This window comes from Balaenoptera ricei, chromosome 20, assembly GCF_028023285.1.
Source record: "Balaenoptera ricei isolate mBalRic1 chromosome 20, mBalRic1.hap2, whole genome shotgun sequence".
Lineage (NCBI taxonomy): Eukaryota > Metazoa > Chordata > Mammalia > Artiodactyla > Balaenopteridae > Balaenoptera > Balaenoptera ricei.
The window spans coordinates 36,405,538-36,432,884 of NC_082658.1; the positions used below are offsets into that span (position 1 = coordinate 36,405,538).

Here is a 27,347-nt window from a genome sequence, read left to right on the forward strand (position 1 = left end):
ATTAAAGAGATAACTGCCCTAATAGGTAGTTACTGTGCTACAAAGGGACAGTATTATATCTCTGAGATACATAACAGGGATGTTAATTTTATCTTCGGATCAGAGAAGGCTTATGTGTGGAAGTGACATTTACACTGATTCCTGAGGGAAAACGAGGGATAATTACGAAAGTCAGAAAGGAGAAAACATTTCCCGCAAAATAAATAGTATGTGTGGAGAAGAAGCCTGACGTGTTTGAGGATCTAAAAATCAGAGAGAGAAAGAGAACTGGTGGGTGCCATGAGTCTGAAGCTAGAAGATGGAGAAGGCCCATGTCACCCAGGGCCTTGCAGGCCAGGATACAGATTGAGGATTTTATCCCAGGCTCAATAAGAAGTTATAAGTGAGTTTTGGGTTCACACAGACCTGGCTTTAATTCCCAGTTCTGCCACTTGTTAAATTGGTAGAATTGCTGAATGAGTGACTTAGCCTATCTTGCAGGAATATTGTGAGAAAAAAATGACAAAATTATCTGTGAAAGAGCCTGGTCGATTTTCATTAAGTGTTAGTTTTCTTTTCCTGGAACACAGGGCAAATTCAGGGAGTAGTGCAAAACAAGCCTCAGAAATGAGGTTAAATGCCCAGCAAAGAAGTCCTTATTTTGTAGATCAAGGGAGCAAAATAGAACTCTGAGGACTGTCCCTCATTCATCAATGTCCACATATAAACCCATTCAATTTGACTCAAGTCAAACCCACTCTATTTGAGCCTATACTCCATACTTCTACAAGAGAGTGGGGTGGGTGTCCAAAAATCAATATGGCATGACTCCTTTCCTTAAGGAGTTTAATTAGTTAAGGTTATAAGGAGGAAAATGGGATGTTAAAAGTGGGTGTGGTAAATTTACAACAGCTAAGATTTGAAAACAAGTGTAAGTGCCCCCGTAAGTGCTTCATGGATGAATGAATGAAGATGTGGTATACACACACACACACACACACACACACACACACACACACAATGGAATACTACTCAGCCATAAGAAAAGATGAAATCTTGCCATTTGCAACAACATGGATGGACTCTGAGGGTATTATGCTAAGTGAAATAAGTCAGATGGAGAGAGACAAATATTGTATGATTTCACTCATATGTGGAATATAAAAAAATTTAAAATAAAATAAATGAACAAGACAAACTAAATAAAAACAAATGCATAGATATGGAGAAGAGAATAGTGGTTACCCAAAAGGAAGCGGGGGGCAGTGGGGGAGAGCGAAACAGGTAAAGGAGTCAACTGTATGATGACAGATGGAAACTAAATTTTTGGTGGTGAGCACACTGTAGTGTGTACAGAGGTAGAAATATAATGTTATACACATGAAACCTATATAATGTTGTAAACCAATGTTACCTCAATATTTTTTTTTTAAAAATGGGTAGGAAAATGACCCCCATCCCCAAAGCCAAATGGAGTCACCTTCTCTGAATGAAAGTTGTCATCTGGCAAAAAAGTTGCAATGTTTTTGATTTTGCCCCTGTGGCTGGTTATTTTAATTCCACGAGGACTCAACAGGATTCAGAAAGCTGCGAACTGATCACATATCTTGGACCTTGCGCGTGTAAATCAGACAGATCCTGCACTTCCCTACTTTGTATCCTTTAGAAAGTAAAATAGCTTGTCAGAGTTCTCTCCCTGCAGACAAGAAGGGCATCACGCTGCTGGAAACAAAACAAAAACAAAATATCTCAGCATCCCAGGAAGCTTCCCAGAGCAGCTCTTACCCCATGGAACAGATGTCAGATGCTGCCTATTCTCAGAGAAGGAGTGTGGGGCGGCAGTCCCAGCCTTCAGATCTCTAATTGTCACTTGGTTTTGAGTCCCTGCCATTGTTCCACTTTATCCGTTGCAGCCTTTTAAAAGCTTCTACTTCTTTAATGAACAAAAATTATCTGGACAGTTTCTCTTAAAAAGTAATCTAAAACAAGTGAAAATTTACCTGGACATCTTATAACTCAAGGATATGGCAGTGTTCCAAAGAAAAAGGAAAAGTGAGAGGTTTGCCTGAATTAATAACCGATGTTCATATTTTCAGTCCACAGTGTCTTAAAAGTGCCCATTCATAAAACCCAGATAATCATGAAATAAAATATAATAATAATGTGTAATAATAAAACATAATAAAGAATAAAATAATAAGGAAGCCCAGACAGTTCTGTTTAGGCATGGAGCTCTTTCAGGCCATCAGAAGCAGTGGACGGGGATGCTTGCCAAACCTACTGGAGGTTAGGTTTCTGCTGGCCAGCCCCTGACTCTGCCATCCTTGCTGCAGTCAAGTGCACAGGTGCCTGCCCTACAGGCTGTATGCTGTGCCAATTTCAGGGCCAGCCCTGGCTTGGGCAAGAAGAACTGATGCAGGGAGTCTGAGCACCTGTACTGCCCAGTGCCTGGGTCTTAGCCACTGAACAGACCTCTCAGATGGTGACTGCTTAGTAAAGTGAACTTTTGCCCCAGATTCCCTCACTGTGCCGCTCCTGCCTCCTAAAGGGGCTTATGTACCTCATTTTCATCTCCTGATAACAGAATGTCACCTAAGTTATATCTGAGAAATCTGCTCCCCTTGGACACTATACCCTGCTGGTCAGGATACATCCACCCTGAGTCTATAGGAGCAACCACCTAGCATTTATCCAGTGGCATGATGGTAAATGTTTAACAATTGGATCTCTGAGGAAAAAAAGTACACACACATACACACACACGCAAGTCTTCTATAAATTCTACTAACAGAAAGGATATGTAGCACACAATTTACAAATAATAATAACATATACCATACACTTTTTTATAAATTCCTCATAGCCTATCAATTCTCCCAAAATGCTTTTGTTTATTTTCATGCAATGAGTGTAGTTACCATGTAAATGTTGGCTGATATTTTCATTTACTTTAAGGAATTAAAACAAAAATGAAACAATACAGACTTATAACTTGACTCATCAATGACATTCTTTGTGTAATCAAGTTACAGTTTTCGAGTACTGGAAGACTATTTCCTCAATTGTTTTGTGCTACCCGCAGTGTAACAGCCACAGAAACTTCTAACTTTAATCTGAATTATTAACATTTTCTCCATCACTTTCTTAAGGCTAGACCAGTGGTCAGCAAATTTCTCCTGCAAAGGGCCAGAGAGTAAATACATTAGGCTTTGTGGACTACATATGGTCTCTGTCACATATTCTTCGTGTGCGTGTGTGCATGTGCACGCGCTTTTACAATCCTTTAAAAATGTAAAAGCCAGACCTCAGGTCGGATTTGGCTTTTGGAATTGTAGTTTGCCGATACCTGGTTTAGGCAGTCCACAAAATAAAAACTCAAGCCTTGGTTTTATAGCATTTGCTCATTGCTGTGCTGCAAATATTCCCACCATGGCCAATTTCAAGCTACCAATGTGATGTCACTAAACAGATTGGGAAGATAAGTGCAGTAGTACATCATTATATGCTATTTCCACCCTATAGATAAAATAGGTATCAATAATCTCAAGAGCATAATTACTAGTAAAATGCAGTAAATTAGGGAGTCATGAGTTTTGAGTATTTACTGTCTTTTTCTTTAACACAACTTATTTAAGTTTATACAATTTAATTTTTAATGATGGCTGTGTTTAACAACCAGCTGGCAAAATTCCTAACATTTTAACAATCAGCTCTTGCGAGCCATATGGGTCAACTCCAGCACCCGCTGGATTTATCCCATCTAACTGTGGATGGAGCCAAGCTCTGGCTTTCTCCTTCTCCCACTTTGTGCTGCCTCTAAAAGCTGCCCTATTATGCCACCTAATCTTAGATGTGACATGATGAGGGGATTTTGCACTTTGTACTTTGTGATAAATCTGAGACCTTCCCAACTCTTAATTTAATCTTCTAGGAAAACCAGTAGGTGAATCTACTAAGGAAAGAGATCCTATAAATGCAAAGAAAAAAATGATTTCTATATGATCTGGGGCTTGGGGATTACCTTTACTTCCGATAACTCTACTAGTGCAGAACATTCAGACTTTCTCATCCCCAAATGGCAGAAATTACTGAAGGAATTTTTGTTTAAAGTCACTCCTGGTTAAGAGACCAAAAAAGTACAAAGGTGAAGCTCCGTGAATCTCACTGAAGACATTAGGCTGGCAGCAGCTGGGTCTCTAGAAGACTGGTATTCTTTCAACAAACACTTCATGCCAAGCTTGGAAAAAGAGAAAGAACTCTCAGCAGTAGTAAGAATCACAAAAATTATAGTATCGTTTATTTAGAAAGCAAAGACCATCAAGAGAAAGAATAAATTCAGCCATAACAGGAGAGCCATTAGGAGATAAATAAAGAAGCAAATAGACCAGACTGTGGAGCTGACTTTTTTGTTGTTACTTGTAGTATTACGTACTTTTCAAAAACCTGAACATTTAGAATCTCTGCATCATGTCTGTATCTGTAGGTAGCTCTGTAATACGGCAGGCAAAACTAAGACAATACACAATGTACATAGGTAGGGGCATATTACTTTTGTAGATGGCAGAATCTGACAATAAATAAATGAATATAGCCTTCCAATTCCAACTGTGCTTTTAATCTTCTAGAAGTAGTAGGTGCAGGAAGGATTTATTAGTGTCCAAAAAAAAAAAAAAAAAAAAAAGCCTTTTGCCCTTAATTTAAATCATTGTTTTTCTAGGGAAATTTAATTTGGGGAAAAAAAATGTTTTTCTAATTAACTGGAAGACTGTGTGCTATGCAAACAATAAAGATTCTTGTTTGAAAGTAATGCATGCCCCTACTCCTAGAACTACCAAGGGAATTTAAAATAAAAAATGCAAGCAGCTCCAACCTCGTATTTTGCCAGAGCTAAACAGAATTCCCAGATCCAGAGTTTTCACACGTCATTTCCCAATTTAAAACGCACAAGTGTTGAGTGGGTTCATGCTTCAGCAAGACACATCTTCTCATCTCTAGGAATGAGTGTATTTGATCTTTTTCTGGGTTTCTCGGCACATCCCTCTCTCCCTCTTGCTTCTTCTTGTGCTATGGTTGGACCGAAAGGTTAGAAACTGCACAATTAGATGGATCAGGGGAAGATTTCCTAATGCTCTGGTGCTGGGCTGAGCAGTCGAGCCAAATTCCATTCATTAGCTAAGGCGCCAGGGTGAGTGTGGCCAGTAAAAATGCTGTTTTGGTTCCATAGAAGTGCTGATAGGGAATAGGAAATAAACTTTTATTTTTGGGGTCCTTAGAGGCAGTATGGACAAGTGAGGAGTCTGGGATGCTGGGAATCTGGAAGCCAGGAATTAATCTCCATCTTAACTACTTACTGGGCAGCTCAAGCAACTTCCATTCTCTTTTGACCGTATATTTTCTAACACTGTTTTCTTATTCTTTAAGTACCAGCGCCAGATTTCTGTCTACCTTATTCTTCAAGCATTCCAAAGTCATGAATCAAGTATTCAATTCACCCAACATAAACTGAGCCACCTATACTGTGCTAGGTGCTGTGATAGATGCTTTGGAAACTGGTATTAATACAGCTTGGTTCATGCTCTTAAAGAGCCTATAGACTAAAGAGGAGACAGATCTCTTAAATACAAAACAATAAAGCAAGTGCAATGTAAGAGACATATTAAAATTACTATGGGAAAGTTGGCAAAGGAGCTTCCCTTGGAAAGCCAAGAAGAGCTATGGAAACGAAGGATCCTTGAACCAGGGGTTTGAATGAAGGGGTAGAAGATTTTGGGGAAGGAGAGCATATTAAAATAGAAAACAGCATAAGCAACGGGTCTGAGGTCGAGTGACCAGTGAGGCTCAAGTGGAAAGCTTGGGTAGGGCCTGGGCAAGAGGCAAGACGCAAGAGGATAACTTTTACAGTCTGTCCTCCTGGTGTGTGAAGAGGATAAAACAACTCTAGACTTTGAGGCATTTGAGATTCGAGGGAGAACCTGGACAATAGCAGGTTTTAGATTTTTTTTTTTTAATCAACTGAATAGAAATTAGACATTGCTGCAATGTTATCTCTTTATGCCTTTACTTTTGCACAGTCTTCACCTCTCAAAAAGCTGGCCTGAAGAGTGTTATCACTCTTCAGGGTTTGTTAGTCACACAGTCCACACCATGAGGCTTGAAATTTACCTGCACTTTGACTAAGTTCTCTGCTTGTGCACCCTAACACTTCCAGTTATGAATTTTCTACTCTTCCCACTGATTCTGGGACATTTCTCCTCACATCATAGACTTTAAATGACGAGGGGAAACCTTCAGGAGCTCTTCTTCCTCTTAAGCTTGGTCTGTGGTTTATATAGCTGCCATCAGGAAAATGGTGATGGTTCAGGTAGAAACTCTCTTGCCCAACTGCTCTACATTTCTAAAGCTTAGATAAAAATGAAATATTTGTTAAAATAACAGAACTTCACATTTAAAATATTCATAGCTATTTGATACAAATATAGTGAATCACAGTTTGAGCCAGAGCCAAATTTTAAGAAATACTAACACCTAGGTTTTGTCTGGTACCTTTCTTACTAATGTTCAACTGCTATGAGCCACTGCATGATTGAACCCTGCTTCTATTTCCCAGACCTAAGTAGAAACAGTTGCCCTGATCTTTATCTTAAAACTGTAAGTCTTATATAGTTTTAAACTTCATATACATGGCTCCAACCCTTCAGGGATTTAGAGCAGACTTATAAGTGATTTTTCTCATGGCTTTAATATTAAGTCTTTAAACTACCTACACATAACTTTCCAGAGAGACCATGCTAAGTTGCCTTCTTAGAATTCCCAGTTGGCTCTCAAAGTGATTCCGGCTCATTCTATTTCCAGAAGTGAGCAGAAGCTACTTTCTTTATGTCAAGAGTCCATCAACCCAAGGAAGTACACAGAGGGAAAAAAACTATAGGTTGCCCCAGAATAGACTGGCCATTCCAACATGGAGAATTTTTTTCCTTCCATGTAGATCTTCTCTTTCTCTAGACCCTTCCCCCTTTGAAACCTCAACATATTATACGATCTAATTAGACTTAAATGCTTAAAACTTTCTATTAACTCCTAAAGAAGAACACACCTCCCTACAAACCTGTTTCTATTTGGTTTTTTTTGTTGTTGTTGTTGTTTTTCAAGAAGCCAGGCCCTCTTTTCCACCTGAAACATGCTTTGTAGAACTATTTCAATAGAATATGACAGCTTTCATTCAAAAATAAATTGTTGTTTCTTCAGAAATTTTAAAGATTGCATCTTTGAGCAACATTTCTTTAATCATTTCTCAAATAATCTGGTCTTGTTCCCACTAATCCCTAGCTCTTCTTTTGGGATGTTACCCTGAATCCTTAGCCTGAAATCAGAAGCTCTTGATCCTCAGTCTTGGGCTTGGGGCTTCACCACATCAGTGAACCATGCATGTCTCAATGGCAACCAAAGATATTTTTGTTTCTAGAATTTTCCTATATTCTTTGTTCTTTCTAGATGTCCTTGCACATGTGCTACTAATTTTCATTTTGTTTGTGATAATTCCCTCAATGACTGCTCTTTTTTCTTTAGCTTAAAATAATATGCAACACTATTCTCTGATTACAAACCCTCTCTAATTTGACCTTAAGAAACTTGGCTTTTTCAAGAGCTAGTAGCTCATAGTCATAATAAAACATCTGGGGGAAAAATTATACATACATACCTATATATATATATATAACACATATATTAAAATACATGCATATATATGTTTTAGAATATGTATTTATAATAAGGTATAGGCTTGATTTGAGAGTAAACATATAACCTTAATCATTTGATTCTAATTAGATTTTACAATATGCCTAAGAGCTTCAAAGGGCAAGAGTCTGGAAAAGGAGAAGATTCACATGGAAGAAAAATATCTCCATGTTGGAAAACCAGTCTATTCTGGATGTGTGTGTGTACATATGTATATGCATACAATAAAACAAATATATATGTATTTGATTTGTACAATATTTAGTAAGCATTTTCTATGCACCAAGCACACAGATCCAAGTGTGGATCTAGAGGGGGAAAAAATGACTAACACTTTTCTTATTCTCAAATTTCTCACAATCTAACAAGAAAAAGAAGCATAATATATGTGTAATAAATCTTGTTTTTATATAAATTAAGGACTTTGGGAACACAGAAAAGATGTATTTAATTAATTATTCCTGAGGAATTTAGAGCCTTAGTAGGGTTTTGACAAGCAAAGGTTGGAAGATGAACACAAGACAGAGGCATAAAAATGCACAGAATAATAAACAGGTAACAAGGACTTTGCTTTGGGAAATGGCAGGACATAAGGATAGTAGAGTAAGGCTGGGACTAGATTATGAAGGTCTTTGAATGCCTTGTTAAGGTTTCATTTTACTTTGGAAATCAACTGGACACTACGAAAAGATTTTATGAGGAGAAACTAAACAATTAGATCTGCATTTTAAAACTATAATTTGGGCTATAGTAAGAAGATTGTATATAAGGATAAGGAGATGAACAGAAAAATCAATTAGGAGAGTTTATTAATTAGGCCTACAAAAAATCAATTGCAGAGTTGATGCTCATGATTATAAGGGTCTGCTCTAGAATAGCTTCAGTGTGAGGGGGAGAGGGAAATTTATGGGAGACATTTAAAAATAGAACTTACTGGGTTTAGTAATCAACTGGTTGTGAGGAATTGGGGAAAAAGAGGAGGCAGGATGCACTGAGTTTTGGGGTTGGTTGACTGGATGTGTGGCCGTGCTAAATGAGCTAAAATTAAGAAAAAAAGAGGAGAAACATATTTTGGTAAGGAAAAGTACTTAATGGAGTACTTCCACTCAAGTGGAGTGGGGACACTCAGGTGGAAATTTACAGAAAGAAGTCAGAGCTCCAGAGAGAAGCTAAACCTTGAATTACAGTTTCAAGAGTCATTGTTGGAGCCATAAAAGTGGATAAGGTCACTAACTGGGACAAGCATGTGGAATGAAAAAGGAGCCAAACCCTCAAGGAACAACACATCAAAGGACAAAGAAAGGGAGGAACCAGGGAGAGCCTGAAAAGAGGGAATCAGGAGGTAGAAGAAGCAGAAGACAGGGTGCAACCGAAACCAAGGGGAAAGAAGGTTGCAAAACTTGGGGGAGGCCAAAGTGGCAGGATTTCCCAAGAAGAGGCTGTTGCGGATGATCAAAGCACTAGGAATTTTAGGAGAGCAATTTCAAGAGAGTGAGGATAGCAAGCTAGATTCCCAGGAGAATAATGAAGAGAAGCAGAAGATGCAGGGGCAGCAACTCTGAACAGAGGGATTGTGTGACTCTAGGGGAACAGCAGGATTTAGAGATGGTTTGGCTAAATTTTGAAGTATTTAAGTGTCATAGAGAATATAATTTAAATCTAAAGGCCCATAGCTTGTCATCATGAGGTTTAGAAATATGCAGCCCTTGTCTTCCATGTGACTGAAGCTCCTGCTTCATGTAGGATTGCCTCAAATCCTGCCGTGTGTAAACGGTCACTTAGGACACTTTTTACTGATGATGTACAATTTCTCTCTCCTGACCACGGTTTTTTCAACCAGTGGAAAATGTTATGAAAGAGCATGTCTCACAGTAAAATGGGGTGTTACAATTTGGGTGTTAAGATTTAACTGTGAATGAACACCCACTTTGGGGATGTCAGCTGTGTGGGGAGCACCAAAGACATCAGCCACAAATCCCAAATTCTTCAGCTGAAAAGAAGCCTAATGAAAAAGCCTGGAAGACAATATCAGGGAGGAGAAGGAAAGCCAGGGGAGCAGCATACGAGACACTAAAGGAAGAGGGTGATTCCAGAAGGAAAAGGAGTCAAATTATGTGGAAGGAAATGAAAGGAGCCTTCTTCATTTGGGATGAGAATGCCCCTGGGAGCTTGAAGTAGCACTCTCAGTAAAATGGTGAAACAGAAACCAGACGTGGGGAACAAACAGAAGGTAATATCCTAATGAACCCTTCACTTCTCACATGAAGTAAATATCTTCTATATACAATGAACTTTTATATATAATGTGCCTGTGCATGTGTGTCCATATACATATATACATACATACACATTAAGGTATATTATTCACTGTTGAATGATTACTTTTTTCCCCACCTTTGTTTTAAAAAATAATGGTGAACTTGGAAACTGACTTATGCCGCGGAGAATTGTTAGATGTGCCAATATAGGGAAAAGCGGGTAAACATACTGTTTTTGAGAGAGATTATATGCTAGAGTTTCTATGATGCTTCTTGGTAGATGACTAGTCTCTCTCTCTTTCTTTCTTTTTCTCTTTCCCTCCCTCCCTCCCCTTCTTCCCCCCTCCCCTTTCCATCCAGTGGAATGGAGCATGTCTAAAGACTTTTGTCCTTTGGCTGGAGAAATCATCATGGAAAACCTGCAGACCCTGAGATGCACAATCACAGGACTTACAATGGTAAATACCAAATCCTCCTGTTAGACTTCCCATTCCCCTACTCCTGATGTTTGTGCTGGGATATTCATAGCAAATGCCTACTTTGGAAGCAACAGACAACGCCCAGTCCTCTGGCAACAACTGCCACTCGTTAAGCGTGATATGTCTGGTATCCATAATCTGAACCCCACAAAGGAGTGAGCAGACAGCATGAACCACTTTGTAAGCTGCCATGTTCTACAGAGATCAGAAAAAGACTGGCCTCATGCAAGCCTTGAAAGCTGCTGCTTTCTGGATCACAGTCTAATCTTCGGGGAGGGATCAAAGGCTCTATGAGATCCAATTTTGACTCCCTGTCTGATGGTAAAAATAATAGCTTCATCTAACCCTCATCTCCACAGCCTCAGTTGAGATCAGTCATCAATTGGAGTCACACAATTTCCTGAGAGAAACCCTTTTCCCTTGATTAAAAAAAAAAAAAAAATCTGTCCAAATGTGCTTTCACAAAAAAGAAACTATATATGGTGGCACTACATTTCTCAGTAACCTGAACCAATTTAAACTGTGAATGAAAAACTGGAACAGACTGTGCTTATTTGTTTAACCAATCTAAACTTAAATGTTAATTATTTATAGAACTATAAACCATATAAGCCTATGAAATGCAGAAAATAAAAACACCTAACAAATCAGTCCAGACTGGAACAAACCCTATATTTCCTCAAACAATTAAATGCAACAAAACTGGATCATCAAAATCTTTTTAATTGAAAAACATTTTAAGTAAACTTAAATTAAACCTGTATTTTTTTATCCAATTCAAATAATTAAAATCTTAGGACCTTCATATGTGAGAGGTAGAAGGAGAATTTTCTTGTTGTTTTTCTAAAAGGTTAGTCAATTAAAACAGTTACCTGTAAAGCATAATCCTGAAGCCCAGAATTAAAAATCTGTGTTAGGTTGCACCTCTTCAAGTGTGAACCAGCTTATTCTAATAGAATTCTTGGTGGTTGGGTCACCATCACAGAATCTTAACTTTCAGTCTTACTTACACATCTACACCAGGGGCCAAAACCGTGGATTAGCAGAACAAACCAACCCCTGAATGGGTGGCCCCTAGAGATGCTATCATCATCTGATTCCCAACCCTATAGCTCACATGATGGAAGAGGGGCAGAGAGAACCCGAGGGAATTTCTGCTGCTTAAAAGAAAAAGTGATATGGTGATAAAAATGGAAAACTCTCCATAGAGAGTTTCTCTAATATTTGAACTAATTTTTACAGGGATTAAGTTTTTCCAGTTGGTCATCCAATGAGAGCAACACAGATACTATCCTAATCACATAAAAGCCTAGAAGTAGATTTACACTTCACAGAATCTCCATATCCTTGAGGTACCTAGAAACCCATTTTTAATGTTTTAAAAATTAAGTTTATAATATGGTAAGGCCATTACTATTAAATCCCTAGCAAAGGCTCTACAAAGATTGCTATTTTTTTTTAACTTCAAACACCACTTTACAGATTTTGCAAGCAATGCTTTAACAAGTGCTGACTTCTAAAACACCCCTTTGGGTTCATCAGAAAAAAAAAAAAATTCCTCAAAGCAAAAATATAAAAGCATAAAACATTTTAAAATATTATAAGCAAACAAAAAACAACTCCTTAATTCTTTTTTTTTAAATTGAAGTATAGTTTATTTATAATGTTATATTAGTTTCGGGTGTAGAATGTAGTAATCCAATACTTTTATAGATTATACTCCATTTAAAGTTATTAGAAAATATTGGCTATATTCCCTGTATTATACATTATATCTTTGTATCTTATTTATTTTTTACCTGGTGGTTTGTATCTCAGTTCTCTTTTCCTATCTTGCCCCTCCCCACTGGTAACCACTACTTTGTTCTCTACATCCGTGAGTCTATTTCTTTTTTGTTACATTCCCTAGTTTGTTTGTTTTATTTTTCAGACTCCACATATAAGTGATATCATACAGTATTTGTCTTTGTCTGACTTATTTCACTAAGCATAATAACCCTCCAGGCCCACCCATGTTGTTGCAAGTGGCAAAATTTCACTCTTTTTTATGGCTGAGTAATAATCCATTGTGTGTGTGTGTGTGTGTGTGTGTGTGTGTGTGTGTGTAATCATATCTTCTTTATCCATTCATCTGTTAATGGACACTTAGTTTGCTTCCATACCTTGGCTATTGTAAATTATGCTGCTATGAACATTGGGGTGCATATATCTTTCAAATTAGTGTTTTGTTTTCTTTGGATAAATACCCAGAAGTGGAATTGCTGGATCATATGGCAGTTCTATTCCTATGTTTTTGAGGAGCCTCCATACAGCCACAACTCCTTAATTCTTAATGTCATAAAACATTAAAGCATATAAACCATTGTTTTAATAATGGTTTTAAAACTGAAGTAGCATCAAAGAATTAATTTTTAAAATGTTTGAACAACTGAGTAAAGGATATTTATTGCAGCATTATTTATTTAGCATAAAATGTGGAAACAATCTAAATGTCCACTAATGAGGGATTGGTTAAATAAATGACTGTGTTTACCCAAAGTGAAGTAAACTACTAAAAGAATGAAGCAGATCTTTAATTATTAATCTGAAAAGATGTTCATTACAACTTGTCGATCTTGTAAAGCAAGTTGATCAGCTAGAAAAAGGTGATAGTAGTTGCCACTGGGGAGGAGAAAATAAGGAAAAAGAGGTAAGGGCGAGAAATTGCAGGTTTTGGTAAACCTTACAGAACTATGACTTAAAAATTGGTGTATAATGGTTTGGGGAAGGTCAGGAAAAGCAACTATGATATTCCGATTTTGAAAAAAGAAAGCACAAAGAAACTAAGAGGGCACCCCAAATATGTTTATTATCATGTAAAAACGTAATAGTCAAGAAAAGCTAGAAAGTTAAAGTATGGGTAGTGGGATGAACAAGTTCATCAGACACAGAATAAAGCTTCTAGGGTAAAACTGACTAAATAAAACTCCCAACGCATCAATCTCTCTATTTCGATACTTTGCAGGGCCAACAGTATTTTGTTCAAGTCTCGGCTTATAACATGAAAGGATGGGGACCTGCTCAGACCACGACACCAGCATGTGCCTCTCCTTCTAGTAGGTGGTGGCTGTGACCTCTCTCAAGCCTTGCCAGACTCCAACTCCAGTTCCATCCTCAGGATGCCATTGCCATTCCCTCTCCCCACTGCTTGGGACTAATAAGACCTCCTCAGAGTAGCATCTGGCCACATAACGAATAATTCCTCTGCAGAAATGTTCCCCTGGGAGGCAACTCAGTGGAGTGAAAGAAGAGGGAATTTGGAACCAGCAAGACTGAATTTGATAGCCATTATACCTTTTATTAGCTGTGTGGCTTTCAAAATTTACTGAAAGTGTCTGAGTCTCAATTCAACATCTGTAGAATGGGTCCGATCATACCCTTCACAGGGCTTTTGTGGAGATGTACTGAAATGGCACAGTAGGAGTGGCTGGCCCAGAGTACATGCAGTCCATTTTAGACCTCACCTCCCCTTCCTCACCAGAAGTCTAGCAAATTTTACTTACATTCTGTCAGAAGAAAAGCGTTCTTATTAACAGGCACTCTGATACACTCTGCCACAAATAGAAATCTATAATATTTATAATGGTGGCTGAAAAACCCAGCAAAGCCCCTTCTAATTATTTTAAACTTAATAATTTATGTCTGGTGTATTTGGTAATTCTCTGTTAACCAGAAAATTTAATTAACAGGAAGAACATCTCCAGACATACTACATGATAGATTTTTCTGCATAATGAACCTATTGTTCTGAATTATATTTTATTTTAAAAATCTTCACTAATGGGATCATTTAAAATGGTATCATACACTTCTTGTGAAAGTGCAAACTGCTCCATCCTTTGTGGAACACAATGTACCATATTATATCAGCTGCTATAAGAACATTCATTTCTTTTTACCCTATAATTATACATCTAAGAATCTAACCGAAAGAAACAGATGCAGACACACAATCATGAACAAATATGTGCACGGCAGCCATATATTGATATAGTGAAATATCATGTGTGGGGGGGAGAACAAATATCCAATATTAACTCTGTGGTTGAATAAAGTATGATATACTTTAATAAAGTATGATATATAGATCCATACTACAGAATAAAATGCAACCCTTAAAAATGGTGTTTTAAGAAACGATTCATTGTATAGAAGAAATTCTTATAAGTTTTATGTAAACAAACATCATAATTTTTTTCATATAACATTTAAACTGTGAGCTTGACTATAATTAGGTAGGTGTGTCTGCATATACCTATTAAAATTTAACAGCAGATATTTGGGTTATGAGATTATGGGCTCTTTAGTTTCCTATTTTATATATTCTTGTATTTTTCGAGTATTATAATAACCCTTTGCCCAGGAAAAGCCATGAGTCGGGTGGTATATTATGGGCTTTCACATTCAGTGTCTCACTGAATCCTGCCAACAGCCACTGTTCCCATCTTGTGGGTAAGCATCTTCATTATCATCTGTATCACTATCAACACCAGAGCTAACGTTTATAAAACTCACTATATGCTGCATGTTAATCTAAGAACTTTACACAGATTAACTCAATCTTCATAACAAACCTGTTGAGGTGATTTTTATTATTTTACTGATGAGGGAACTATTAATATTGAGGTACATACACACATACATACAGCCCAACAACAGAAAATTAGCAAGCACTGAAGTCAGGTCCAAACCCCATGTTCCTTGCTCTTAACCACTATGCTGTCCTCCTCCTCTATTAATAAGGGAAATTAGGATTCAGAGAGGGTGTTGCCTTGCCTGGGGTCACAACTTTGGTAACACGGCTGAGCCAGGATTCAAGTCTGAACTAGTCAAGACTCTGCTGTGGTAGCTAATGCCCTGCTATCAGGCAGACAATCAGACTAAAAGCCAGCCAACCATTCCTGACTACTGCCTCTGGTGGATTCAGATAGCTAAATCAGGCCATACAGAGCCTTGGACCACAAATACCAGGGATCTCTAAGACTCCTAAGTCCCCTAGCATTTGATGATTTAAATATTCCAGTCTTACTTGGACATCTTTCTTATTGAAGACTTACCAGAAACACATGCGGGGAATATTGGAAGATTAAGATACTTAGGGAACCCATCTCATTCTACGGGGGTAAAAAGAGTATGTATTTTTGGAGATGGAGGGATAGAAGGGATAGAAAAGCAAAAAAAAAAAAAAAAAATTAGACCTGAAGGTGGGTCAGAGGAAAACCCACTCCAAACGCAGACCCCATGCAAATTCTGATCTGCATGATGTATTTACTTATAAACATCAGATGTCCCGGTTCTATAAACTTCAAATTCTATTCAGATACTCTCCCTCAGAGCCCATTTGAAGAGCTCTCTCCAGAATGAAAAGAACAGTTGTCCAGGGCTGGGAAGAGTTACTTACTACTTGGTAATTAACATAGCAAATGGCAACACTTTCTAAAACAGCACATTTGATTAGTAGGGGTATCTGGCAAAGAACTGAAATCCAAACATGTCATTACAGTCGCTGCAGACATGCCATGTCACTTGGAAAGAACAATATAAAAACACTCTGGTTCTATTTATAAACAGAGTATGACATTGTGATGTAACATATATCAGTATTCAGATATTTACTAGAAGACAATGTATTCTAACATGACAGAATAATTGGAAATTTGGTAATATGTTCCAGTAAGCTATAAAACTTTTTAAAATATTTTTACAAAAGGCCTGAATGTGTTTTTATAGACTTATGTTATATGGTATGGTACATAATAAGAGAAAAGGACCCAGACAGGCTTGTCTGAGTTACGATCAGGAAAGCCCTGATATCACCAGTGAATGTAAGCTCTGCATTGCGTTGCAATTGAAGTGTCTCATTACCAGAACAGTGAGCAGTATTATGTGGCATGATCTGCTCTTTTCCTACCACACTAAGTTTATTCCTGTCAGGCTCCTGATTTCTTAATATATTTTCAATTTTCTCCCTCATCCCTAAAGTCTCCTATTTTATGTAGTCATCAGAACCTTCCAAACATCTATGAGAAAGACTCATTCTTTCCAAAAACCTTGGCATCATGTCCAGTGCTCACTCGGGCTGCAATTTAGCATTAGCAATTTTCTAATGTATCATAAAGTCATCAGCTCAAGCTCACCTCTGATGTAATAGGCCTCAGCTGAAAGAGCCAGGTCCACTTCATCTCCCCCTGCATTGATGGCAGTATTAACACTCATTAGAATGTATTAGCATGTTCAGGGCCATATAGTAATTGTCCCCCAGGAGTCTTACTCAAGCCAACAACATTGCTCATCTTATCTGAGTACTTCAGATACATTCATCTAACTAAGGAAACGAACTCATAATGGCCTTTGGGAATTCATGAGAGCAATGTTTATTCTCACTGTGTCCAGATACCAGGGAAACTATAGATAGTCCAAGGGCCACTTGGAGTTCGTTCCCTCAAACATTTCCAAATTTCCCATAGCCCATCCTACGTGAACACCATAATGCTTCTAGTCACAATGCCTCACCAACATTTAATGAGCATCTCCAATGTGCGCAGAATGGTGCTTTACTTGCAGTATTTCTTTGAAACCACAAATAACCTAAAAAGAGACTCAAAAGCTCACTTTACAGAGAAAAAACCTGAAGCAAAGAGAAATTAAGTCACAGTTTCTGCCAACAAAGAACAGAGTCCACAGAAAGCACCTATGCCAATTCCCTGTCTCCAGAGTTGACCACAACTAAGCCACACCACACAGACTCCAACCAAACTCTGACCCTCCTTCTCAAAAGAAAACAAAAACAAAAACATGTCCATGGTATAAGGAAATGAGCACTAGACGGAGGGTCATGAGACTATGTTATACTCCTAGCTATGCCACCACCACCACCAAGCTGAAAAATTTAGAACTGGAATGGTTATCTCTGGGCCGCAGCCTTCTAAGAGGTAAAATGAAGAAGGGTACATGGGGGAAGGTGGGAAGGAGGAGGGATTAGAAAATCTCTGAGGCCTTCCTCTCCAAAGGGAATTATCTGCTAAGGTAAGAAATGATGTCTCCATACTCACCACTCAGGAAGTTAACTTTCCATCAATGAGTTCCCTTCTTTTTAAGTTATTATTTACATAAGGTTTTCCACATAACATTGCACTGGATAGCTAATATACCTCTCATTTAATCCTCACAAAAATCCTGCAAGATAGATACTATACTCTTTTTTCATACTACGGAGTAGAGGCCCTGTCAGTGTAAGTAACTTGTTTTACGGACACTGAGCTAGGAATCAGAAGAACCGGGGCTCAAACCCAGGTTTATCTGACTCCAGAACCTGCATTCTTTCTAACTATGTTGTACTACTCGGCCTTGGATGGACCAATGTGGAATGTTTTTACCTAACTTTAACTGTCATGGCATCTGCTTAAGTTTCTAAACAAGGGAGACTCCATATTTTAAAGTAACTCTAGGTGGAGGGAATTTGAAACTTGTTCAGTTAGAATTTAAGCCTCAAATATACTTGTGAACTAACTGGCTTTTCTCGAAAAGAATGTCTAGCAATTTTAGAGAAAGCATTTCAACCAAGAAGCACTTAAAGTTGTTGCTTTTGAAAGATCCAGAAAGTAAAACCAGGGGAAAGAGAATAGGGATGGACTATGAAATGACTGACCTGCCGAAAAAAAAAACCTAGAGTTGGAGACAGCAGAATTATAATCTTGACATTAGTCCCGTACGGGTTATTACTCTTGATATCATTATAGCCAAATGGAATGAAAATAGAAGGGGGAGAAAAATCTCAGTGGGTATTGCAATTTAAATTTGCCATGTAAGCTAATACTGTATATTTAGAGACTGAGCAGACAGGGTGGTTGGTGGCTCCGAGTATGTGCAGGAGTTGCTGTGCCAGCTAACCAAAGCAGACATTCATTAGAGCAAAATGTAGATTTCCATTTCTTGGCATCTGACATGGGCTCTTTCCTTGGAAAGAAATGTCAATTTGGCCAAAAGTGTCAAACCTACAATAAAAGCATTGGGACCGTGGATTTCATCTAGTCTGCACATTCCCACCCCTTTCTTTCCTACTGTGGAAATCCAGTGGCGACTTGGGGTGCTGAGTGGAGAGGTGACAGGGGAACTGATTAGGACACAGACGCTGAAAAGGAGGGTAAGGAGCTGGGGGAGGGGAAGATGGACTCCCAAATTCTCTATTTTCTTTTGGCTTTCAATTACCATTTTCTCTTGCCTTAAAACTGCCCAACACAAGAAACCAACCACAATTACTGTTTTGCACAGGGCCTGAAAAATGGCAGCTTCCAAACCCTTGGTAATGCCTGCTAGCTGTGCAAGTACTGGGTGCTTATCCACACAGTCTGTGGGTAGTATGAGCAAAATTCAGCTCCCGAGGCAGTGCAGGGAAGAGGCCTCCCCTACTTGAAAATTTTACTCTGTTTGTTTCTTTTGTTCAATAGACTGGAAAGACTATGACGACAGAGCGCCCAGACACAAGGGACAGAGTGAAGTTTTGGAAGGTCTGCTGCAGCAGGTCCGAGCCCTTCATCAGCATTATAGTTGCCGGGGTAAGGATAAAAATCTGTCCTGGGCCATCGACTGAGGTCTCGGTGGCGCCGGTAATTTTAGCAGTTTCCTAACTGGGTCATACCTTCTCATTCATCAGGGAGGGAGAGAGATATTAATATTTGTACATCTGGAATCACTTTACAGCACTATCTTACTTTAACCCTTCAGAAGAGACTTCCCTCTCCCTTCCTTCCCTTCCTCTTTCTTTCACACCCTCACTCCATAGGAACAGTTTGAAAACAAGCACAGGAAAAATTGCAGCTGCCATTAGTTCCCTTCTCTTTAAATTGTACCTTCACAAAACTTCTCAGTGTGCTGAGTCTTCGGGATATTCACCCTCAAACTTTTCACCTGCAAAAAAAATTCTGTGAACATCCCTGAGGAAGCACAACCAACTGTAACCGCAACAATAATATTAAACTTTTGTGTACATTTATTATAAAATTTACATACAATTCACATCCAATATCTCTTTTTCATCCTCATTTTGGCAATTATCACTGAGGCTAAGTGACTTGACCAAGGTCACAATGCCAAGAAGAGACAGAATCAAGATACCAACGTAGGTTTTCTGTCTCCAAGCCAGTCTTCCTGCCACACCTCGTTTTTGTCTCCCACCCTTACATCAGGACAGGGCACTGGATTTTAATCTCACCCTGAATTTTAATCTTCCCCTATACTACTGCTCAAGAGAAAGTAGAGCATACGTTCTCTAGACCTAGCCAACTACACCCAGAAAATCTCTGAGAAGCTTTAAAAAGATTATTTTCTACTTGGGCTGTTCAAATGGGACAGGGTCAGGTTTCTGATCGGTGTAATGATTCGTGGAGCAGGCACTTAGGTTTATTTGGAGAATTAAAGTTCCATAAAGTTTTCATTTTCCGTGCTCCTTCACCCATCACATCTCTAACTGCATTGTACTCTCTAGATTCAGGGCACTACAGGACCAGCTAGGTTAATAATCTATGGTTGAAACTAAGAAATGTTAAATGAGTTTTGACTAGGTATAAAGAAATCATACTTAGCATTAGCAAAAAGTTGTTCCCAATTGCTGTATAGCTATGACAAAAGAGCCCTTCAGAAATGTTGGCTATAGCTAGAAATGAGGGCAAGTGTTTGCAAGAAAATAATGTTCTAATGAGTGGTTGGTTCATTAGGAGATGTAAATATGCATGGAAGAGGCTTAGGAAATCCAAGTGGGATTTCATTCTCGGATCTCTAGGAAAACTTTATCCAGACCAGGGCCTTCAACATTCCACACCGACCAAAGTACATTCAGTTCTCAGTTATCCAGGGCCCATTTAACCAGGACAGGCATTATCTAGGCTCCTTTCTCTTCTTCTCCCTCTCCATCATTTCCCTGCCCATTGGTTCCTGCATGGCAGGCAAAAATAATGAAGCAATTGGATAGATTATTCTCTGCAATTCATAAGCCACTTTGTGTTTGGTCTTTATCAGAGGGGGAAAGCTAAAACTACTCATGAGAATGAGGGATTATTTTTTATATTATCTGAGGATGTAGATGTTCTCCCCATTACTACTGGATTACATTCCAACAATCAAGAAATGATTGTCTAGACAGCCCAATTATTTCTATGGTTGCCATCCAACTTTTATCATGTACCTATTTTCACCCCACAGGGATGTAAATATACACACAGTATCAAGAAAGATTTAAGTAAGGCATAAGGTAGAACTTCCCAAAAGGGAGGAATATTTTTATATTGAAATGTACTTTGGACATTTAAACAGTACCCAAAGTGTGTTCCACATAAGAGTGGTTCTATAAGATGCTCAGCTGAAAAAGGGTCTCTAGTCAAGTATATTTGGAAATTGTTACATTATATATCCCTCTCTTGGAAATGTAAAATAGACATTAAAATATTAAAGACTCTAATAAAAAGAAATTTTGAATTTGGTTAAGCAAGCATTTTCCAAACTTACCTGGCCACTGTAAAACATTTTTTACAGAATTAGTGTTCCAAGGCACAAACTTTGGGGAACACTGACCTATGATATGCCAGGATAAAAGAAATGACCTTCTGAGATGATACAACATAAATCTCTCTAAATCTAAAAGGATAAATTAAGGATAATTAGGTACTGCATACAGAAAACTACAAAATTGTTATTTAAAATAAACTATATTGATACTACATGGTTTACAAATTTTATAATTAGAAAAAACAATTATTTCAAACCCCAGTTCACCCACTTACTGTGGGTACTTAAGAAAAGCACTTAACTTCTCTGAGCCATAGCTTCCCTATCAGAAAAAAACCTGCATAATAATATGTATCTTTCAGGACTGTTACAAGAATTAAATTAGATAATGTATTAAACTCATCTGGCATGAGTAGGCACTTTGCAAACTCTAGCTTATTTTTTTTCATTGTTCTTCCAAATGAAGAATGAGGTGCTCTCCATCCTCAGCATTTTATATGTCCTAGAATTAAAATGTAATCATTGACTCCACTGTAATGAGCCTGGAGTACTCAATAAATACACAGCATATTCTAAATGCAGAACTAATAATAAAACATCCCTTCTCCTACCAAAGCCCTGCATGGGAAATACCAAAACCCACATTAATTTCTCTATTTTTGGCTAAAGAACTGGCCACAGCTAATTCGCATCTTTAGTACTGGGATGGAAATTCAATGGAGATTTTGAGTGGCCTTTATTGTCCACAGGGTTGATGCCCTGACATACATAATGAATCATAAAGAAGTCAACTGTGTTCACTAAAGCAGTCCCCTACAGGAGTGAATTTCAATTATCATCCAGTTTTTCAATTGGCAAACATTAATTGAAACACTGCCTCCTATGTGTTAGGTGCTAGACATACCAGTATGAATAGCATAAGCTCTCTATGCTCCAAGCACTTAAAAGCTAAAGATCTGCTGCATTCAGAGTCCAGAAAACCAACCATTGCTCCAGAGCCCTGAACTAAGCAGAGACAGAATAGAAGCCACAGTGGTTCTTAAGAGAAAAGTGAGTTTAGACCTTGTATCAGTCAAGATAGGCTATATCATGCTGTAGTATCCAAATGACCCCCAAAATATTTATTTCTCCCACATGCTATAGGTCTACCACTGGTTGGCTGAGGGCTGGCTGTCCTTCTGTCTTGTCATGATCCTCTTTCTAGAAATATATTTCAGCACCCATGGGAGAAGGAAAAGAGACTCTTGAAGGTCTCATATGGACAAGACTTTATCATTTACTCTCAAAATTCATTGGTAAAACTGGTCACATGGCGCCAACCCAACCACAAGAGCTCCAAAAGTACAATTGTATTGTACCATGTGCCCAAACTGGAGGAGACCTGGAATATTTGACATTTTCATGGGCCCCTTTCCCAACTGGTAGTAGCATTTCTCATTTTTCTCTTTTTTTAGTCTAATTTTTTTAGTTGAGTTTTCATTTTTATTTAAGTTATATGTGACTATACTCTGAAGCCAGATTATGTGGGTTCAAATACAGGCTAGACATTTACAAATCTGCATGACCTTAATAAGCAGGTTGCCAGCTTCTCTATACCTCACTTCGCTCACCTGTAAAATGCAGATAAGAATTATATAAACCTGTCAGCCATTTGAGGACTGAATTACTTAAAATAAGTAAAGCACTACAAAGAACTTTATTATGAACGAAAAAACAATTTCTCCCATCCTCCATTTTCTATTCCCTAGAGGCTCAATTATTTTGATATTTTCTCCATATCTCTAAATAACAGGCTTATATTGCTAATTCTTGATTTTTAAAAAAATATACAAAGTAGAATTGGTCCTTCATTAAAATGATTTGTATGTTAAAAAATATATATACATATAGTTATTGTCTAAGGAAGATGATTATTTCTCTCTTTTTTATCCCTCCACCCTCTTATATGCACATGTAATTCCTACTCCCTCATCCTCCTAATATAGTCATTTTAATAAGATCAATATTTATTGCTAACATTATAATGATCATACAAATTTTATGATTATTTTCCTTTCCTGGGTAACTTGTTTCCTCTGTAGACAATAATCAACTTTTATTATGTGTTTTTTTATTTTTCCATGTGGTTATAACCAATTAATCCCCAAGCTCTTCTCCAGTTCTATCAATTTTCTCTCAGGACAATCAGATACATAAGTATTGTTTCAAATGGCATCTTCTTAAAGAAACCTCTCATAGACCTCTCTGACCTGCTCCAATCTAGCCTGGTTACTGGCTGCCTCTATGTCTGTTACTTACTGGCACCCTAGGATCTCCTTTCACCACCACATTGAGGACTCTTCTTGCCACTCTCCAATACTGGATTTCTTCTTTTTTGTTTACCATCTCTTCCTTTTTCTGGGGTTTGTCTGCCATTGGTGGAGCCTTTCCTCTAGTAGCTTCCTGTCAGAATACTTGGGAGCTAATTTTTGGATACATTAAGTGTCTGAAGACGTATTTATTCTATTTAATATTTATTTAGGATAAATAAGTATAGAAGTGGATAAGTATAGTATTCCCAACTGAAATAATTTTCCTTCATATTTTGAAGGTGTTGCTTCATTGCCTTCAAGCTTTCAGTGCTGAAAAGTCTGATACCATTCTGATTCCAGAAGTTTTATATGAAATCTACTTTTTCCTACCCTGGAAGGTTTTAAGTTTTCTTTTTACCTTCAGTATTCTAAAATTTCACTGTTATGTACCTTCATGTGGCTCTATTTTTGTCTGTTGTGCTGCACATTTGGCAAGCTCTTTCAATACAGAAACTTACAGCCTTCAAGTATGGGGTATTTTCTTAAATTATTTCTTTAATTATTTCTTCCCCTCCTTTTGCTCTGCTCTCTCCTATGAGAACTCTTATTCAGATACTGAACCTCATGCACTAGCCATTTAGTTTTATTTTCCCCCCCTCCTACTTTCCATCCTCATGTCTCTTTGCTCCACTTTCTTGCAGATTTCCCCAATTTTATTTTCTATTTGGTTTTTCAGACTTTGATATTTTTAATTCCCAATGCTCTCTATTGTTCTCTGAATACTTCTCTTACAGACCCTTATCTTTTTTACAAGGATGCAATGTCTTTGCTTGTCTCTCAGGCTATTAATGATAGGCTTTGTTTCATTTTATGTTTTCTTTTCTCAACATGGTCTCCCCTCTAAATTGCTTTTGTTTGTTTTTGGGCTGTGTTTTTTCTGTTACATGCTTTTAAAACTGCCTAGTGATCCTTGGATGTGTACTCAGATTTAAGAGAAGAGAACACAATAGCTGTTGGGAAGCTCTGAGCACATGGATAGTGCTCTTTACTTATACAGATCACTGTAGGGTGACCTGGCATGGCCTTATCTTTAGGAAAGCAATAAAGCCAATGTCAGAATCTTTAGGTGTACTCTTACGCTAATCAGAGTCTCCAGAGATGCTTCTTCCAGTGTTCTGCCTGGAGAATATAAATTTGAGTACCACTGCTCCAAGAGTCCACTGGGGAAATATTCTGTATGGAAACTTTCATTTAATCCACCTGTTTTGAGTACATACCACTCCCTCCCTCCATTTTTTAACCATACACCATATCTTTCACTCTAAAGATCTCTGTTTTTATGCTTTCCAGGGAATACGCTACTAGCTTTCTTCTAGAGTGGGGAAAGGGTAGGAGAGGACATCTAGAAGTCTAACTACTTTTTAAACAGATTTCAACAAAACCCTCTGATTTTAGCTCCACATTCACCACTCTTCCAGCAGTATATGGTGCCCATGGGGTGAGTCAGGTTACTTCTCAGCTTTCTCAGGTCTGCTAAATCCATCTGTCCATCTGCTTTCTAGCTACCAAAATTCACTTGCTTTTGTCTCCTTTCCCATCTCTTTGCCTTTATAGATTTATGTCACTTCCTCTTTTTTAAATCTCTTTACTCTGCTTTTAGTAAGATTTTGGGAGATAGTAGTATGTGATAAATATGTTCAATATGCTGCCTTTAATCAGAAGTCCCAGCAGCATTATTTTCAAGTAGAATATAACCAGCAAAATACATGTTCAAGTTAGAAAAAAAAATGCCTTTGCTTTGTTCTGCCAGGAATAACCATTACCAACACAAGCTTGAAGCTGGCATGAATGCTTGTGTCAATCAGCTCATTCCCAACTGCTCCTATAGGATCATAGGCAGAGCCACACTGGGCCTCAGCCATGGGCCATCTGCCCAGGTTTCCATGTCAACAGCAGTGATATGGACCATGTTCTCATCCCCAGTAACATGTCTGTCAGGAGTTTGGTGATGACCCCAATAACCTCAGCTTCCCTTCATTAATTACATTTAAGATGAGAATTAAATCAGTGATCATCTAGTTCAGCTCTAGGGAGCACAGTTTGCAAAGACTGCTACAGGAAATCTACTACTTTTAGCAGTGAGAGTTCCAGTTGTAAATAAAAGAGCTAAACAGAAGCAATGGATGATTTGTTCATCACTGTAACCATAGAACCTAACATATAGTAGCGTACCAATAAATATTTATTCAGTGAACAAATGTTTGTTTTTCTGGGTACTGCCTTTTTTATCTTGGACAATCCACTTAACCTCTCTGTCTCAGTTTCTTCTTCTGAATAATGAGGATAATCATACCTATGCCTACAACTATTTTTGTAAGCCAACATACACACTGGAAAAAAACTACACCAGAATGCTAGCAGTGGTTCTACTAATGTGGCAGGATGATATGTGTGGGATTTTGTTCTTTTTTTCTATGCTCCAGACTTCCTGCAATGTGCCTATATTAATTTTATAATGAAAAAAAATTTAACAGAATATGCAGACTAACAAGGAGAGCTTTGCCAACATTGAGAAGTGTGTGACTATTAAAAGGCAATGGGAGCTGGGGACAAAAGTTGATCCCATTTCTTTTTATCCCACCTCATAATAAATAAGGAGAATATAAACAAAACACTTAAGTGACTTCACCTGGAGTTATAAATGTTACTCATTTCCAACATTTTTGAGGAGCTGTGCATTCATTAACTACTGGCATCTCAAGATACAAAAGCGTCTTGACGGAATGAATGGGCTGAATCCCTACATGAAACTGAGTAAAAGTGACACTGAGGGGACAGGAGACAGAAAGGCAAAAAGATGGGAAGAAGGCACTGAGAGTGTTGTTCTTCCAGTGGAATTTACACTGTTTTTTTTTTTTTCTGTGTTCCAGAAAGTTCAAAATTACAAACCACGGGCCGCAAGCAGTCAGTCTCTAGGAGCCTGAAACACCTATTCCATTCCTCAAACAAGTTCGTGAAGACCTTGAAACGGTGGGTCCTATGTAGTTTTTCCAGGAAGTCTTAGCTTCTCAGGAATCTGCTGCTTTTGGTCTGAGTGGAAACTTGGTAGAAATTTCTTTTTTTTATTATTAAAAGAATGCAAAATTCACTTTTCTTCTGAAAATTTGGACAAGATAGCCAATAAATTTGTGGTATTTAAGAATATGCTCATAGGTATATTTTAAATTATCTTTTATCATGTCCAAAAATATTTTTTCCATGATCCAGGCTTGGAGGAGAAGATGATTGAGGACAATTTTTATTTTGCTTCTTCTTTTTAGGGGACTCTACATAGCTGTTATATTTTATTACAAAGACAATATGTTAGTCACCAATGAAGATCAAATACCGATTGTTGAAATAGATGACTCTCACACCAGTTCCATTACACAAGATTTTCTGTGGTTCACAAAGGTATCCTGAGTTCTAATTTTATTCTTCCCCACTTTGCACCAACAGTCTGTGCATAAATCTCTGAAACTTTAGTTGAGGGGTTGAGGGGTCTTCAGTGATCAAAATATTGGGGTGGGAGTAAATTATCTCAAAGGTCTCTTTCAGCCCTGATTTGCCCTATGTCATTAAAAATGCCAAAATAGTATCTACACTACATTTTCAAAGCAAAGAAGCTTCTATCCTGTCAGATTGTGTCTCCACTATTCTGAGTTATGGGATAATTTGGCAAAGACTAAAATGTGAATCTGATTGTTTCATTAACATTCAGATCTTTTTCCAATTGGACAGAGATCAAAAAGTTGTTTTGCATGTATCTGAAAATGGACTGGAGAACAAACATCAAGGGTCAGGTTTCCTTCTCCCTACGTTGCTTTGATGCCACAACCTAAATCATGTACTGGCTTGGACGATGATATGACCTCGTGACTTCTTTTGCAGCTGTCTTGTATGTGGGAAGATATAAGGTGGTTGAGGCAAAGCACACCTATCTCCATGTCCTCATCCACAGTACTACAAACTCGGCAGAAGATGCTTGCAGCAACAGCCCAGTTACAGGTGAGGGGCCAGGTTTC

General features: G+C 38.0%; 1 protein-coding gene across 1 annotated transcript in view; it reads left to right on the forward strand.

Annotated features, from left to right (window-relative positions):
* ANKFN1 (ankyrin repeat and fibronectin type III domain containing 1) overlaps window positions 1-27,347 on the forward strand; it is a 138,748-nt gene that overhangs the window by 58,068 nt on the left and 53,333 nt on the right. The window contains exons 5-10 of the mRNA XM_059907590.1: window positions 10,335-10,432; window positions 13,458-13,548; window positions 18,940-19,047; window positions 26,214-26,313; window positions 26,604-26,736; window positions 27,214-27,330. Coding sequence (XP_059763573.1) covers window positions 10,335-10,432; window positions 13,458-13,548; window positions 18,940-19,047; window positions 26,214-26,313; window positions 26,604-26,736; window positions 27,214-27,330 — 647 coding nt within the window. The remainder of the gene's footprint in view (window positions 1-10,334; window positions 10,433-13,457; window positions 13,549-18,939; window positions 19,048-26,213; window positions 26,314-26,603; window positions 26,737-27,213; window positions 27,331-27,347) is intronic.